The following is a 14,937-nucleotide window of genomic DNA, read 5'->3' as shown; positions in this document are numbered from 1 at the left end:
ATTCGGTGAGGAATGTCTACAAGATAGCTCATGCCTGTGTCAACGATTTGAGCTATTACCGCGCTCGAGGGGAGCATAAAACAGGACGCGGCTGGGTCAATAAGCAAGTGATTATCGACATCCCGCACAGCGGAAAACGGAGGCCAATAATAACTACACATTTCGAGATGCAATCTCCGAATGCAATCGAGATACACCTATCGCGGGTACTTCACTTTTTTTTTTCATCGGCTATGGTCTATTCGCGATGGATCTCTATCCCGCGAGCCACTTTTTTTGGCGTGAAAACGTGATTATTTGTTACAAATGGTAACGTATGTCCCGAAATCCCTGCGAAAAGTGACTCACGAAATAACCACCTGAATCACGAATAGACCGTAACCGATAGTTTGTAGCACACTCTCATTCAACTTTACATAAAATGTCAATCTCGTTGCTTGCCATTTCAATGAATATTGAAATCATTGATAGATCTTCCTTCCGTCACGTGTCTGGCAAGGTGTCGAACAAGTGTGAGGTAAAACATACATATGGCATAATTGTAATCTATGACCCTGTCGCCAATGCCTTCGACCTAAACGGGTCCGTTGGTCGAATGACTGCCTGCCAACATTCATTAGTCACTCTGTCAAATCACTGACAAGATAAGAAAGTGAAATCGTGTGGAATGCCGGCGAGCTAGACTATGAAGGCCTATGACCGCCGGAGAACAATCCATCATAGTGATGGGGAGATGCTCATAATAATCATCACAGATATCGAAATAAAACTGCGGAAAGAAAGCAAATAGAAAGGAAGGCTCACCGATCGAGGGTACCAGGAAGGCCAAAAGGACCCGACGTATGAGCCTTAACACCTTGGTGACTAGCTATGAAGTGAAGTCGATGCCAGAACGTCCAGCCGAGCGTTGAGAGGCAGACGACGTCCTTGGGCCTTGGCACCTGCCGCAGATACCTGTCTCCTAGATACGGGTCTGTTGATGAGGAATAGAGGAACGCTAGAAGGGTGGGTAACGACCCTACCGCCGTTCTTCTCGTTCGGTTCAGGAGGATCCTTTATACGACCTGGCGGAAGTAAATGGTTGATAGGCTGAGGGGGACTACTAGTTGGGGACAGGAAGCTTCATCTTCCAGGTTCGGTCAGCCTTTAGCATAAGTCGAACTTCAAGCCCACTCAGTCATGGGCCCCGTGCACAGCCGTTTCCGAACCGCGCCAAGCTCTTGGATATTTTGAGTGTCCGTGCAGAGATTGGGAACAGCAGGGCTGTACATGTCGTGCTACTCGGCAGCGGCAATTGATAAGATGGTGGGAGTATTGATGAAAAAATGCCAGCGGCTTTCAGTTGGACAGCGAATGATGTTTGGATATCGACTGGATTCGGGTGTAATTAGGTGCGTTTTTAGCGCTACCAACTTCTGTTTTTCTCAGAATTCAACGTGATCATGACCGACTGTGTCTCATGACAATGTGGTAAATGTATGGTGAGTTTCGGCTCTAAGATTCAAACAAAATATACCTGATTTATGGTGATTGCATCATTATCTGCATCTATCTCACCATGATCTGTTGCCCGGGCTTCATCATCCCTCGCTTCCTGCATTACCCCCTCCTGCTCAATCCGAATCCGTTTTGATTTTCTCCCATCATCAAAATTTGGTGACATGGTGTAAAACGGGAACGATGCCCAGAGAGCGATCTTTGTGTGGGGAAGGTTTTACCGCAGGAAAGGCAGGGCTGCTCCACCTTGATCGAAGTGAAGGAGTGATGCGACAATGAAAGGGAATGATCCAGAGTTTATGACTCAAAAGTCGGTCCCAGCCCAGATCAAAGCTGATGATATTAATATTTTATACAGATGTCATATGAAAGACAAAACAAAACATCGTTTACTGCGCTCTCGACTCTGCTGGCCAGCTTCTCGTCGGTGAAAAGTGGTAGCAAGGGCGGCCTCATCCTTATCTATGACGCGGGAAGGTCAGTCTGTCCACAGATGTCATAGAAGGGCAGAAACATGCGCTATACTCCCGAATAGATAAAAAGACGTACCGAGGAATCACAGAACACAAACTTAATTTTGTGTCTGAGTGGGCCACCATAGCTCATGGCGCGAAATGGATGCCATTCCGGCGTGGAGAGAGATCCGTCGAAGGAGCGACCGCATGGTGACGCTGCGATTACACGGTCCGGTACATAAGAAGATCTGGATTCGATTGAACGTGAGCAGAAGTTAAGTACGCAAATGAACATTTATACTGTACTCTTTGCCACCTGCTTTAGTACATCGTGTGCTTTCAAAAAGGGCATACTGGATACCCAGGGCACTGAGTATCGTCGAATGTACTTGCGTGCTCACCTCGTCCATAACTTGGTTATCATCTTCGCCATTGACCATGTCTAAATCGCCTGCGTCATCGACAGTGGCAAACGGTGTGCGCTTCACGATTCATGAATGCTGCGTTGACCACTTTGACTGTTTGACATGGGGCCCTAGCTATCAGAGAGAACACTATGGCCGATGACGAGCGGATGGATAACAAATACTACTCGACGAGCTCGATATTGCCACGACATCCAAGGGGCGGACGTAGTTCTTGGCTGTGCCTCTGCAAATCATATTCAACGTTAGACTGGGACTAACTGTATTGCAGGAACTTGAAGCTGACCTCGTTCTTCGCTTAAGGGAGATTGGAAATAAATATACGGTGAGAAACAAGTGGCAAGCGTGAAAACAGTAACCAATTGATAACTCATATTCACTGGTAGTTCCCGCTTATCATCTTGTTCATATGTCTCGTTCATCATCTACTCATCACCCTTTCATCCTCCATCTCAAAACATCCGCACCAACAGCCGCTGCCCAGGAACCCACCTCAATGTGGCTTCTCACAGTCAGCTCGGTCGCACTCCTTGAATATACGCCAAGCGAAAAATGAGAAGGCCGTGGAGATCGAGCCTATTGTTAGATTTAAAAATGGTGTCGTGAGGTGTGTTTTTGTGGTTTTCGCTTTGGGTAATTTCTAGTTGGAGGCAGGAGTTTCGGTTGTTTATACTTGCGTTCCCTTTTGAGTTGGGGCTTGTAGGGCAGGCTGTATTTCTCCTTCCCAAACACATAGCCAATGTCAAGTGTGCTGCCTACTCGGACACGAGATGTCAACGGGTTCGCACGTTGGGGGACCCAGCGGGCGCATACAATAACGACCCAGAATCTATCCATATGCTGTTAGCTCCCATTTCTCCTGCTAGTTTACATAAAATTGTGTCGTTGCAAGCATAGCTTATCACCTATACTCAAGCGCTATATACTTAATGGATTAATTCAATACGGTCATGGTCGCTATCGCCAGAATCCTCGAATGAACGGTCCAGCACTTGCTCATCCCAGTGAAACGACCCAAGGTTCGTCTCGAACCACTCCCTATCCTTTTTGAATAACGCTGGTCCACCTTCAACTGATATCAATGTGATGGGCGCCACAATTGGAAATGTCCAATCAAGAGTTTCTTGATCGTTTATCCAAAAAATGGATCTGCGTGCTAGCTTCCTCCGCTTTCGCACCATAGCCTTGAGCAACCTTGGAGAAAATTTCGTGCAATTGACAAGGTGTAACTCTTTCACCCCCTTGCATGCGAAGGATTGGTCGTGTGGTCCTCCGTCCATCATGTCCCGCAGGAAATCATCATGGAAGCATGCACAATCGATGAGCGAGAGCGTGCGCCCGCGCCAATGTGCCAGAGGAGCCATCAAATCCTGGTTGGCTGAGATACCACGGAGGGCGACGCTACTAGAGATTAGGGAGTGGTGGCAAGTAGTAATAGAGCAACGAGAAATGCGAGTTGTATGTGGGGCACTGTCAACATAACCGATAATTTCTGAGAGCACCTCGCCTGATAGGTCCTCCAAACTCATAGATATTAGGTCTATACTGATATCATTCACTGTGGTCCAAGGACGCAGGCGAGAGAAGTGCAAGTCCTTGAGCTCCAAGTATCCGAGGGAAGGGGATTCCTCTACTGCCTTCAACAGCTTGTATAAATCAATGCCCTTGGCTGAAAACTGGTGATGGCGGGAAACCGAAAGTGACTTTAACTTGTGTAGGCGCTTGAGCCAGTTGTTACGGTCTACACAGACGTCGAAAAAATTTCGGGCATCTAGATAGAGGTGGCGAAGGCCGGGTGCATCAAAACTCCAGTGCACAAGCTTCCGAGGCGGGGATCCACCATCGTCAACTTTACATTTGAGTTTCAATGTGTGCAGGTAAGGAGCCGTTTCCTGATGAAAGTCGTGGAGTATGGACGGCAATGATGAGCTGTACATCACGTTGAAGCGGATGCTTCTGCATCGCTCAATATGCCTAACGAGTTCACGAGTCGCCTTGAAGACTTTTGACTTCTCCTTCATATCAACTCCTTCAAATTCATCGCGATTTCTGGTGATGATAACATCTAGATGAAGATTTCTTGACCACTCGAAATAACGTCGAATATCTTGACTTTGTGTGTATTGAGAGTCAACCCTGATGACCACACGAGTCCAAAACTCTGGAACACACGATAACACCGAACACCACATCGAACACACTGCGGCCGGAGCGTAGGGGAACAATGATGACAGAGGATCGTTTAGTCTCCATGTCTCGCCAGTTTGAGTGAGACGACGAGACGACCGATAAAGATGCATGAATATTGCCAACAAAAGCTCGATGGGCAGGGCGCCTATAAAATTTCGTGGAGCGGGCGTGACTTGTGTAGAGTAGTAAATGGCGAACAGTGACTCATCGGGACGACAATCTTCATCGCTGGAATAAATTGAATTCGACGAATCAAGGAGCGCCTGTCATACGTCGTGGTTGGGTCAACATTGACACTTCCACAGGTGGCTGGGCGATGTTAACTACAAACTCACCTGGTTGGTCATGGCAGGAAATCGTAATCAGATCGGAGTAGTAGCATGTTTGTTCCCGCATTTCGGAGGCTTTGGAGTAATTGTTCACAAATTACGTAATGCAAAATAAGAGCTCGTCCCTTCCGAGAGGTTACTTGAACTTACTTCAGCAATGGCATTAACAACTATCCAACCCAATTCGACTGTCAGTACCTGTTCTTGGTCGGATGGTACGTTAGGCTGGGTCTATCATTTAACACCACTAGGCCTCGTTCCCTGGAACACGATATTCTCGAATCTCAAATTGCATGGCATTACTGAAACGTTGAGGCAACGGCTACTGGTAGCAGAAGAGTTTCGAATGAAAGCCCTTTTCACACAGTTTTCACAGACAATGGGCTGTTTCACCAACTCTTACTGGGTGAATCTTCCTTCCAGAATGCAACTGACTTTGTGTAAGGTCGATGCTACTGCATACTAATAAGATAAACCTGCTACCTCGGCACTTGCTGCTTATACCCATGATCCCAGCTACAGTGGTTGTGACCCAAGATACATAACCCTTGTAGCTGGGGTCGACAACATATTTTCCGCGTCATTAATGCTAGTGATGGCCCGTTCTCGAACGTAACATTTCTTTTGGTCTTCGCAGCACATTCATCTACATTCATTCACATTCTTGGCTTTGAAATGGATAATTGCGTGTCTCTCCGTTCTCCCTTTCGTTGTGGCCGCTACCATCTTAGGAACTTGGGATCTAGATTGGTCACTTCTCCACGAGGACCTTGAACATGTACTACAGGCTCATGTTTTGCCGTGGTCATTTGCGCTTCCTACTTCAGCGCTCAGCGTTCCTCGGTCCTACCAGGTGCTACGCTTTATCGTAAAATCAAACTTCTTCCATTCCACAAGCCTGTGCTTCTTTCAATAGGCTTGCAATGTCATTTACTGCACCTGAATCACTCACTACTTCTGAGTTTCGAAAGTTACCTGCACAGACCTGTATGATGAGAAGAAAGTGTGAACGTTAGCAAGTAGGGCAATTATCATAGGGCAAATTCGCAATTTTGCCATCACATTTTGTTGCTAGTACCACTGACAGAATTTATCTAGAGGATATTTCCTTGCGTGGAGCAATAGGTTGAGGAAGAACACTTTCTGTTATCAGTTCGAGGTTTTAAATTTGGTCGCTGTTGAGATTTTCCATGATGTCTTATTACCTGCAGCCGACCATCTTGAGAGATATCCACGCAATGTGGACCACCTTGAAGCGCTGTGAAACACAAGTGAATGATAATTCTTTTCACCAGGAGTCTAGGATTTTATGATCCAAAGCCATATAAATTAAGTGAAGGTGGATTCGAAACTTCCAGACCATCATTGTAACAGTTCTGACCTCCAGGGGCCTAATATGTACTGGAAAACAGATTGCTAGCGTCACCAAGAATAAACTCTATGCAATAAGTATCGATATCAAGTATGCAAAAATGCTAGATAGGCCCAAAATCAGTGCACTTAGTACATACTGTTGCAGCTAATGTTTACTGACCTGATACGTATTGCAAGTGCCCCATGATCAATATTCAATGATCACTCTATGTTGGCCTTTCGAAGCCGTCACGGACGGTGTTTGGGAGGTTTGGCATTGGGAAATATCATTGCCTGTTTAATCATTAAGAGGCAAATCTTCTTGTGACAGTTACGTAATGTCACAAATGCTTCGTCAGAGGTTTCACATCTGACAAGCCCCCTCACATGGGCGGCGACTGTCTGTAAACCAATGAACGCCTATCCGACTCAGTTCGATGGGCAGCTTGGAGCGTTAGACGGGTAAGTTTCAGTCGAGTGACGAGGCATGTTGTTGATTATGTTAAATGCCTCCTAGAACCCACGCTTCCCAGGAATACGCTTCTGAGTTGCATGACAGTGCTGACATGCTGAAGGAACAATTACGGGAGGCTAAATTTTGCGCTGATGAGGAGCGTAAAATGAAAAGTCTCGATGGGTTAATGAACACGCTCTTACTCTGCGTTAGTCTTTCGAACTTTCCTTCCAGGATGCCGCAACTAAACTCGGTATTCACTGGCAGGCGGGTGCTACTGCATTCATAAATAAATTTGCAACCATGCAGCACAACTTCCGCCTATACCACAGACACACAACCGTGGTAGCTGGGGTCAATGACGTCTTCCGCACCATCAGCAACGGCACGTTCACAAGTGGAACAATCCTGTCGGTCTTCGCAGCGCCTTCGTTCACGTCTTTGGTTCTACAAGGAGTGATGGACGCGTGTCTCTTCGTCCCCCCTTTCATTGTGGCTATCGCTATATTTGGGAAGTGGGTTCTAGGCCACTTCGCCACGAGTACGAGCGAGGACATCGATGTGCAAATGAGACGGCGACCAATGCACGACTGGCCTCCACATGTACGGGCCCGCGTCTTGTCATGGTCAAATGCGTTACCCGTTTTGTTTGCTCTTTCTCAAGCCCTCTGTACACTATGTTGGCTCTTTGGGCGGCAACCGCTCCTAGCAACTTGTGTCATTACGGTACTCGCTTTGTGGTGTTCGATCATCTTGTTCGTGTTGAAAAAGAATTTCACGCCCTAATTTTAATTGTCTGATAGCTTATTATTAATTTAATGGAGGCTGCGCTTAAATCCCGTTTGGCAGTCAGAGTTCTCTTCAGAGGGGAGACTCCAGAATTTCACCAGGAACTCTTGCAAGTATCCGTTTAGCCTAATGCTAGTGTACCGCATGTCAGTATTAGGGAGGGAGACTGACTTCAAGTATCTGAATGAAGGAAAAGTAAGGCCAACCGAAGGTCAATATTATCTCGAGTTCATGGGGGCACACCCATGAGCTCAGCTTAAGTTGGTTAGATTCGGGCGCTAAAGGTTACCGTTGGGCAACTGTTGAAATACTTTGAATAGTGTTTTGTGACTTATCACAATGTCATTTCCAGTACAGGTCGAGTCGATCCGGCTTATCGTCATCGATGCGTGAATGCTGGTCTTCCCTGAGTAGACAAATAACAGGAAGACAGATGTCCTTCCCCTGAATATTCGGTAGCATGTGTCACAAAAAGCTGTCTTGCCTGGAAAATCCGACAAGTTATACGAATAACATGTCCAACATGAGGTCCACTAGTGACTCCAAAGGACTCACTCTGATGCAAAAGAAGTCATACTTTAATTCCCCCCAGCGCAACTGCATGTGAATGACACTACTGTCGGCGTGATTGCATGATGGCGCCCTTAAAAAACAAGGTATGGGCTGATAAGTGTCTTAGTTGGATTGTTCTATCGGCCTAAGCGGGTATTCGCTGCGGCTTGGTCGCCCTATGCTGAGACTAAGGCCGTGCAAGCTTGTGTAACGAGTAACAGTTCGGTCTTGCTAGAGTGCCAGATAGCAAATCATTGAACTGAGGACTTGGATACACATACTTAACCTATATCAGTCAGTTTGGTCACCTCTAAAAAATGCATACCGAACATACCAGCTGGTCAGAAGTTAGTAGAACCTTCCTTCCAAGACTATTATTTGACACCTCAGCAATAGTCATCGATGATACGTCCAACGCCAGGTCATAGATCGAGTAAGGAAAAATGGCTACACAACGCCAACGGCGAAGACAAGAAGAAAACAAGTCCCCTGAGGCAGTGAGTGTGCCTGGCCGATTTCTGGTCACATGTAGGCTCCGTGATGTGACTTTGCCAGCAGCGCAAGCTTAGTCAGAATGGCGCTTCTTCTCAGGTTTCCTGATTTGGACGAAGTAAGCAGGTCAAGCGGCACTCCCTAAGTGCTCTCCCTTACAGTTTACCTTTGCTCTCAGATTGCTACTAGATTCTTTCACAACACACTGACGGCGCTCAGCGCCTCTGCTCTCGCGGGCTACCGCTATACCTTACTTCCATTAGCCATTAACCTCTTATCATGGCCTCAGATAAATCCACGCCGAGAAGGACAGTCGAGGACGACGAATCACGTCCATATATAATAGTCAGCGATATCGGAAAGGGAAGCTTTGCAACTGTCTATAAAGGATACCACGAGGTGCGTACCAGTTCCTTTGTTTATCTAGCTTTTAGAAACGATGTGGCACTTGCAGGAAACTCACCACCAGGTCGCCATCAAATCCGTGCGACGAGATATACTTACTGCAAAATTGTTTGATAACCTGCAAAGCGAAATTGAGATTTTGAAGTCATTATCTCATCGACATATCACAAAGTTGATTGACATTGTTGTGAGTGCCCCTGCTCTGTCTTCGCACATAACAATCCTGTACTATGCTGCGTCCCGAAAGCAGCAGAGCTACCTGTAGTCCTCTTTGGTCGTTCTTATATCTTCTCTCTTTCATCCAAGCCCATATCATGAATCACCCACCTGTTATCTTATACCGGTTTTCTAATCACCTTGTCTTTAGCGCGCAGAACGCAACATATACCTTATCATGGAGTACTGCGCCGGCGGTGACCTAACCAATTACATAAAGAAACGCGGTCGCGTAGAGGGTCTGGAGTACGCACCCTCACCAGGAGCTGCTCTTCAATATTACCCTCACCCGAGAACGGGCGGTCTAGACGAGATTGTCGTACGGAGTTTCCTGCGTCAGCTCGGTGAGAGATGGTAGTTCCTTTACTTTACGTTGATCTGATTTTTGTGAAGCTCGCGCTTTGAAATTTCTTCGACAGCGAAATCTTATCCACAGGGATATCAAGCCTCAGGTGTGTTCGTTGGAATAGAACCAAGGCGTCTAACATCTTATTGTATACAGAATTTGCTCTTGAATCCCGCATCGCCAGAGGAACTTGCAAAGGGCCACCCTTTGGGCGTTCCAATACTCAAGGTCGCCGATTTTGGGTTTGCACGGTCCCTCCCAAACGCTATGATGGCAGAGACCTTATGTGGTTCTCCGTACGTTCTCCTACTACTGTAATGGCTCCACTTGACCACCATAATTTGCAGTCTTTATATGGCTCCCGAAATCTTGCGGTACGAGAAATACGATGCGAAAGCAGACTTGTGGAGTGTTGGTGCGGTGTTGTACGAGATGTGTGTTGGAAAACCACCTTTCCGGGCCCAAAATCACGTTGAACTTTTGAAGAAAATCGAACATTCCAAAGGTGTCAAATTCCCAGACGAGGATCCTGCCCGTATATCTTCACATCCTTCCACTCCACCTACAATGAAGACAGAAGAGCCTACACTTGTTGCTATTGATATCAAGGACTTGATCCGTACCTTGCTCAAGCGGCAGCCTGCCGAGCGCTCCAGCTTTGAGGAATTCTTTAAGAGCAGAGCGCTCGCAAAGTCCAAGTTTCCTCGTCCTGCACCTGAAATGCAGGCGCAAAATACGACGCAAGTAGAAGACGAGGAAGTCGAGGAAATGCCCCCTGGACAGATTCCTGAACACCATAAAATCATTCCACCAGAAGTGCTTGATCCGAAGGCTATGATTCCACCCAGTAAGTTCCATTTCCGGAGAAGGGACACTGCAGTGGAGGAGGTATCCGCTATCCCTCTTCCGATTAGGTATGGGCTCTTGACATTATATTGGGCATGATGATCTGAAAATGAAACACTCAGTCCATCACCTGAGAGAACGCAGACGAAGACTACCAACATCAATCGAAAACAAACTGCTTCAAATCCGCCCCATCCTGAAGAGGAAAAGGCAGGCCCGAAACTACTTGTGATTGAAGGATCCATCATTCCAGGAGAGTCAGAGGAAGATGGTCTCATCCGGAAGGAGTACGTCCTCATCGACCCACGTACAGTCGAATCCACTCGTGTTGTTGATGGCGAGTCATGTTCCCTGCCATCGCTTTGTAAGCTGACCCATCCACTCAGAATCAAACAATGCACGACGACCGGTGCGGGATCAGCGTGTTCCCTTATCACCTCCCGCCGGCGAAACACGCCCGCCAAATCACACAGCATCATCACCATCGGGTTCACCGCTATCCGCACCAATACCAACATTCCCACCGCCTCCGCACCCTCTTGCCCCTCCACTGTCATCATCACCCACGCGCGCCGCTACAAACGCTTTGAGTCGTGCCCTCTCTCTCGCCTCTCGCAAGCTCTTTGGTGCATCGACGCCCAAATCACCTACTTCTCCCGGCTCCAACCACTACCACAGCTCTTCGTCACCTCGACGTCCACAACTTATTCTTCGGACTCCCTCTGAAAGGGAGACAGAAATAAACCCAATGGAAGACGAGCTTCTTGCGTATCTAGAAGAACTTGCGCAGAAGACAGATTTCCTCACGCAGTGGGCCGATGAGCTGTATGAGTGTGTCAAGGCTGCACCTCAGAGTACGTATCCCCTGCCCTTTTGTATGCTAAACTAACCCTTTTGCAGAGCCACTACCTGATCCAGCGAAGTTTTCACGACGCGAAGGCGAGCCTGAGAAACTTGCGCAACGGCGGCAAAAGGCAGATCGAGAAGCCGAATCCGATGCTGTGACAAGCGTTGCCGTCTACTTGCTCCTCATGTCTTTCTCGCAGAAAGGGATCGACAAGCTGAGGAACTTCCAAGAACACCTACGGATGCGCCACCCTGATGGTGACTTCGAAGTGAGTGAAGGGTTCAACGATGGTATGTTCTATCTCCGCCTTCAGAATGCAGGACAGTGCTTACGTGGTGGACGAAGCTCTGTTGTGGTTCAAGGAGCACTTTATCAAATGTAGTGACCGAGCTACACTGGTGAAGACGTGGCTCCCGGTGCAATATAATGGCCCTAAGACATACCTCGAACAATCGGTCTATGATCGTGCCCTGTTTCTCGTACGCACTTACCTTTATATTCCGGACTGACGGTATTCATAGCCCATTTATAGAGTCGTACCGCAGCTCGTAGGGAACTCCTCGACCAAGCACCAGATGAGTGCGAGAAGTTATACGAGGCATCGCTATGGTGTCTGTATACACTGCAAGATGACCTTCAGACTGAGAATCCTTTTGTGGATGAGGACCGTGCTACCATCGCAACTTGTGCGGCATTTGTTTGTTTGTGATATATACCAACTTGAAACTGACAACACGTTAGGGATCACGCGAACAAAGCTTCGTCTTATTCGGTGTCGCGCACGCATGGGCATGAACCGCAGAGATCGGTTACGGGACGCACTTGCTGATCATAATCTCGTGGATGCCCGGGATCCCCCACCATGGGACCCTCAGGCGGTACAGCAGGTGCAGCAGCAGCAGCTCCAACAAGAAGCTGCTGCGTCACAGCCATAGCGAACATGTTGCAATGTAAACTGGTTATACTAGTGATACTTTGGTTAGTGTCCACTGTCGTTTAGATCCTCTCAGTTCTTTACCGGGCATCTCTATACCCTACTCTTTTGTTATTTATGCATCATCCACACGAACATCTTCTACACTGCTGTATTTTAAATGGTATTTTATGTATTACATGCCATTACCCGTACATTCATATGAACAGAATTTCTGTATTCCCTTGTTGATGTTTTATTGACTGTCATACGTCTACTAATAGGACAATGCGTATGGCTGCCGACTGAAGTATTTCGTGCTATCACCAATAATCCGAGAAGCGGGTACGCAGTACATGGTGCAGAATGGAATTAGACTAGCTAAAACCACACAAGACATCAGTCGTGTGCGTGAATAATTCGTGTCCTGATAAGTAGCTACAAAATAATGACCTACAGAATATTTGGAATAGGAAGAGGCATGCTTGAACGAAAGGCTACATGGAAACGAGGTGGTGGGAAGGGTTGCTCAGCTGCAGCTTGATGCACTGAAAGGGGAATTGACGGAAGGTCACTATAAAGCGAGATAATGCGCAATGACGAATGCTGTGCCAAGAAGAAGTTGGTTTAACATAAAGATGTTTGGTAATGGTTTGAGAAACAGCATGAGCCAGCTCGATACGAATGGCGACGGCCTAAAGAAAAATTGCCTCGGAGACTTGCGACGAGATGATATATCAAGGTAGAGCCCGTTGCGACCAATGAAGAGTTTACCCAGTATTGCGAGGAATGTGAAGAGACAGCTTGATAGGACGCTGGTCTGTACGAGCCCGCGGGAGAACGTGTAAAGAGGCGTTTCAGGCGTTTGTGCCAATAGGCGGAGAAAAATATCGTTCATTGCCTTATCGTTCGTGATTTCAACCAGTTTCTGATAAAGTTCATGTGTTTTTGCATCCCCAAGCGCTGCGAAAGCGGGTAACCGCAAGTACGACATGCTCATTATCATAAATATCACAGCCTAGATTTGTGATCAGGGTATCCAGACTTGTTTCAATGACTTGGACTTACCGTGATTAGCATCCAGTCAAGTGAGACAGCAAGCCTGTCGAGAACAACCTCGGCGGGGTCATTTATAAGTTCTTCGTTTGCCAGATTATCTTTGATCAAGTCTTTAATCCGTTCCAAACATGCAACAAACTCTTCCTGCGTCGTGGCGTCGCAAGATTTGCGAGAAGGGATTTCTTGGAATTGAATTTGAGACCTAAGTGGATAAGGAGTTAGAAGAAAGTAAATTATGCCAGCAGGAGATTGGGCTTTCCTGTCATCCTTTTCTCCAGGTGATGATTTGCTTGAAGGATTGTCTGTGTGCAAGGGCTGGTACGTTCTCTGCGACATGGCAATATTGGCTGTGGAATGACTACGTCACGGTAGTTGTACAAGTTGACGCTAATATTTCCGCTAACGTAGTTTGAAACCCACCTATCTGCGGATTCAGATTTAGGAGTTTCGATGAATATATCGAGTTTTGTGACAATTGTTACTTCCCACGCCCGGATTTATTCCTTTAGCCCAGTAATTTCAAATTCAAACCCGCCCCATACCGCCCATACTATGACTGTCAAAGGTGTCAGCTGCCATACAACCTAAAACCAGGGTACTAGTAATTCAGTAGGTGGCCAACGAACATCACATTAATGAGCCTCATGCTGATGGCATTAAATCCTAATACAATGTAGCTGTGCAAATTGACTCGAACACGAGGTATGCATATCTGCTATTAGCTAAGGCTGAACTGACCCAGTAGTTTATGGCAATTGCAAACCACACCTGGTGTCCTTCTGTGCTCTATATGCCGCATACTCGATATTTTTTGTTCGCTTGCAGGGTTCATCAGATGGTAAGGATGAAGAATGATAATCCCCTTGGCTTGGCAGACCAGCGGAATTCATCCGACGTCTTGCAGGCTTGACCGGAATGCGGAACTTGGAGTAATATCGGATGCTTCAGGCCCATGTTCCGTCCCGATTCTCACTCCATTGATTACTCCAATGCACACAAGTCCAGGTGAAATAAATTTGTTTGTTGCCTTATCTCCGACATTCCGCTCCAACTATCATCTCTCAGAAGAAATCAGCTTGGCATAGGCAGGAAAAAGTACGCGGGTACCTTGAGCAGCAGGATGGTGCGTGTATTAAACGGGGATTCTCTAAAGACATTCCTTGATGGGGAAAGACAGGCTTTGTGACATTCCAGAACATGATCAGTCACCCACCACGGTTCAAATTTTCCATCAACCACTAGCAAATATTCGATCAAGTACTGCGGCACCAAATGCATCACCGCATTTTTCGGTCTTCGGTGTCGCAGTAGCTTGGTCAGGTCACCTGTCACTTCCCTGCCATCGATATATGCGACTACTGTGCATTATTCACTGCCATTCACTGTCATTCTGCTGTCCCCCGGAGTGCGCGTCACGCAGGAAGTTCTCATGTCTGGTTCTGAATCTCGCCAGGCAGTGTTCCCCACTGGACTCTTGCGAAATCATCCCAATGTCACAGTACTATGTTGAAAGTCTCGGGTCAGACGCATAGAGACGATGATGCCAGGCTCTGGGGACAAACATGAACATGTCAATCTTCTGTCCACTCATATCAGGAACATGGGCGGGCACCCTACTTTTGGATATGGTCACTCAATACGATATTGCTGGATGCGCAGCGGAACCAAGCGGATTTCAATTACGGACAAATGCCGAACCAATTTTTGAAATTGTAATAGCTTTATCATATACCAGCCATCTTCGCGATGCCAATGATACCATCTGCCAA

General features: G+C 47.0%; 4 protein-coding genes across 4 annotated transcripts; 2 read left to right on the top strand and 2 right to left on the bottom strand.

Annotated features, from left to right (window-relative positions):
* Window positions 1-3,207: 3,207 nt before the first annotated feature.
* On the bottom strand, window positions 3,208-4,940 carry F5891DRAFT_326118 (uncharacterized protein). Its single transcript, XM_041371356.1, has 2 exons — window positions 4,903-4,940; window positions 3,208-4,830 (listed from the first exon to the last, which is right to left on the bottom strand). Exons 1-2 carry the CDS (start codon window positions 4,912-4,914, stop codon window positions 3,304-3,306), a joined length of 1,539 nt encoding a protein of 512 aa, XP_041225840.1. The 5' UTR covers window positions 4,915-4,940; the 3' UTR covers window positions 3,208-3,303.
* Window positions 4,941-6,641: 1,701 nt separating this feature from the next.
* On the top strand, window positions 6,642-7,545 carry F5891DRAFT_1034937 (uncharacterized protein). Its single transcript, XM_041361790.1, has 3 exons — window positions 6,642-6,711; window positions 6,767-6,911; window positions 6,971-7,545. Exons 1-3 carry the CDS (start codon window positions 6,662-6,664, stop codon window positions 7,487-7,489), a joined length of 714 nt encoding a protein of 237 aa, XP_041225839.1. The 5' UTR covers window positions 6,642-6,661; the 3' UTR covers window positions 7,490-7,545.
* A 1,102-nt stretch (window positions 7,546-8,647) lies between these two features.
* Window positions 8,648-12,425, top strand: F5891DRAFT_1034930 (kinase-like protein). Its single transcript, XM_041361789.1, has 12 exons — window positions 8,648-8,935; window positions 8,991-9,128; window positions 9,309-9,501; window positions 9,551-9,609; window positions 9,660-9,799; window positions 9,851-10,417; window positions 10,472-10,686; window positions 10,736-11,203; window positions 11,250-11,486; window positions 11,542-11,675; window positions 11,729-11,882; window positions 11,938-12,425. Exons 1-12 carry the CDS (start codon window positions 8,816-8,818, stop codon window positions 12,129-12,131), a joined length of 2,619 nt encoding a protein of 872 aa, XP_041225838.1. The 5' UTR covers window positions 8,648-8,815; the 3' UTR covers window positions 12,132-12,425.
* On the bottom strand, window positions 12,426-13,702 carry F5891DRAFT_1034924 (uncharacterized protein). Its single transcript, XM_041361788.1, has 4 exons — window positions 13,660-13,702; window positions 13,430-13,627; window positions 13,178-13,372; window positions 12,426-13,127 (listed from the first exon to the last, which is right to left on the bottom strand). Exons 2-4 carry the CDS (start codon window positions 13,502-13,504, stop codon window positions 12,684-12,686), a joined length of 714 nt encoding a protein of 237 aa, XP_041225837.1. The 5' UTR covers window positions 13,505-13,627; window positions 13,660-13,702; the 3' UTR covers window positions 12,426-12,683.
* Window positions 13,703-14,937: the final 1,235 nt, after the last annotated feature.

This window comes from Suillus fuscotomentosus (genome assembly GCF_016647785.1).
Source record: "Suillus fuscotomentosus strain FC203 chromosome Unknown F5891scaffold_28, whole genome shotgun sequence".
Classification (NCBI taxonomy): domain Eukaryota; kingdom Fungi; phylum Basidiomycota; class Agaricomycetes; order Boletales; family Suillaceae; genus Suillus; species Suillus fuscotomentosus.
The sequence above is the reverse complement of the archived record's forward strand: the minus strand, read 5'-3'. Positions and strand labels throughout refer to the sequence as shown.

What these genes read in the sequence shown, in the direction of transcription:
- F5891DRAFT_1034937 (XM_041361790.1), top strand. Translation starts at nt 6,662, where the DNA reads ATGAACGCCTATCCGACTCAGTTCGATGGGCAGCTTGGAGCGTTAGAC. An exon ending in CAGCTTGGAGCGTTAGACGG is followed by an intron (nt 6,712 to 6,766) that starts GTAAGTTTCAGT and finishes AATGCCTCCTAG; the next exon opens with AACCCACGCTTCCCAGGAAT. An exon ending in TGAACACGCTCTTACTCTGC is followed by an intron (nt 6,912 to 6,970) that starts GTTAGTCTTTCG and finishes ATTCACTGGCAG; the next exon opens with GCGGGTGCTACTGCATTCAT.
- F5891DRAFT_1034930 (XM_041361789.1), top strand. Translation starts at nt 8,816, where the DNA reads ATGGCCTCAGATAAATCCACGCCGAGAAGGACAGTCGAGGACGACGAA. An exon ending in ATCCACTCGTGTTGTTGATG is followed by an intron (nt 10,687 to 10,735) that starts GCGAGTCATGTT and finishes CCATCCACTCAG; the next exon opens with AATCAAACAATGCACGACGA. An exon ending in ATGATCGTGCCCTGTTTCTC is followed by an intron (nt 11,676 to 11,728) that starts GTACGCACTTAC and finishes GCCCATTTATAG; the next exon opens with AGTCGTACCGCAGCTCGTAG.
- F5891DRAFT_1034924 (XM_041361788.1), bottom strand. Translation starts at nt 13,504, where the DNA reads ATGTCGCAGAGAACGTACCAGCCCTTGCACACAGACAATCCTTCAAGC. An exon ending in CACCTGGAGAAAAGGATGAC is followed by an intron (nt 13,373 to 13,429) that starts AGGAAAGCCCAA and finishes CCTTATCCACTT; the next exon opens with AGGTCTCAAATTCAATTCCA. An exon ending in TTGACTGGATGCTAATCACG is followed by an intron (nt 13,128 to 13,177) that starts GTAAGTCCAAGT and finishes TCACAAATCTAG; the next exon opens with GCTGTGATATTTATGATAAT.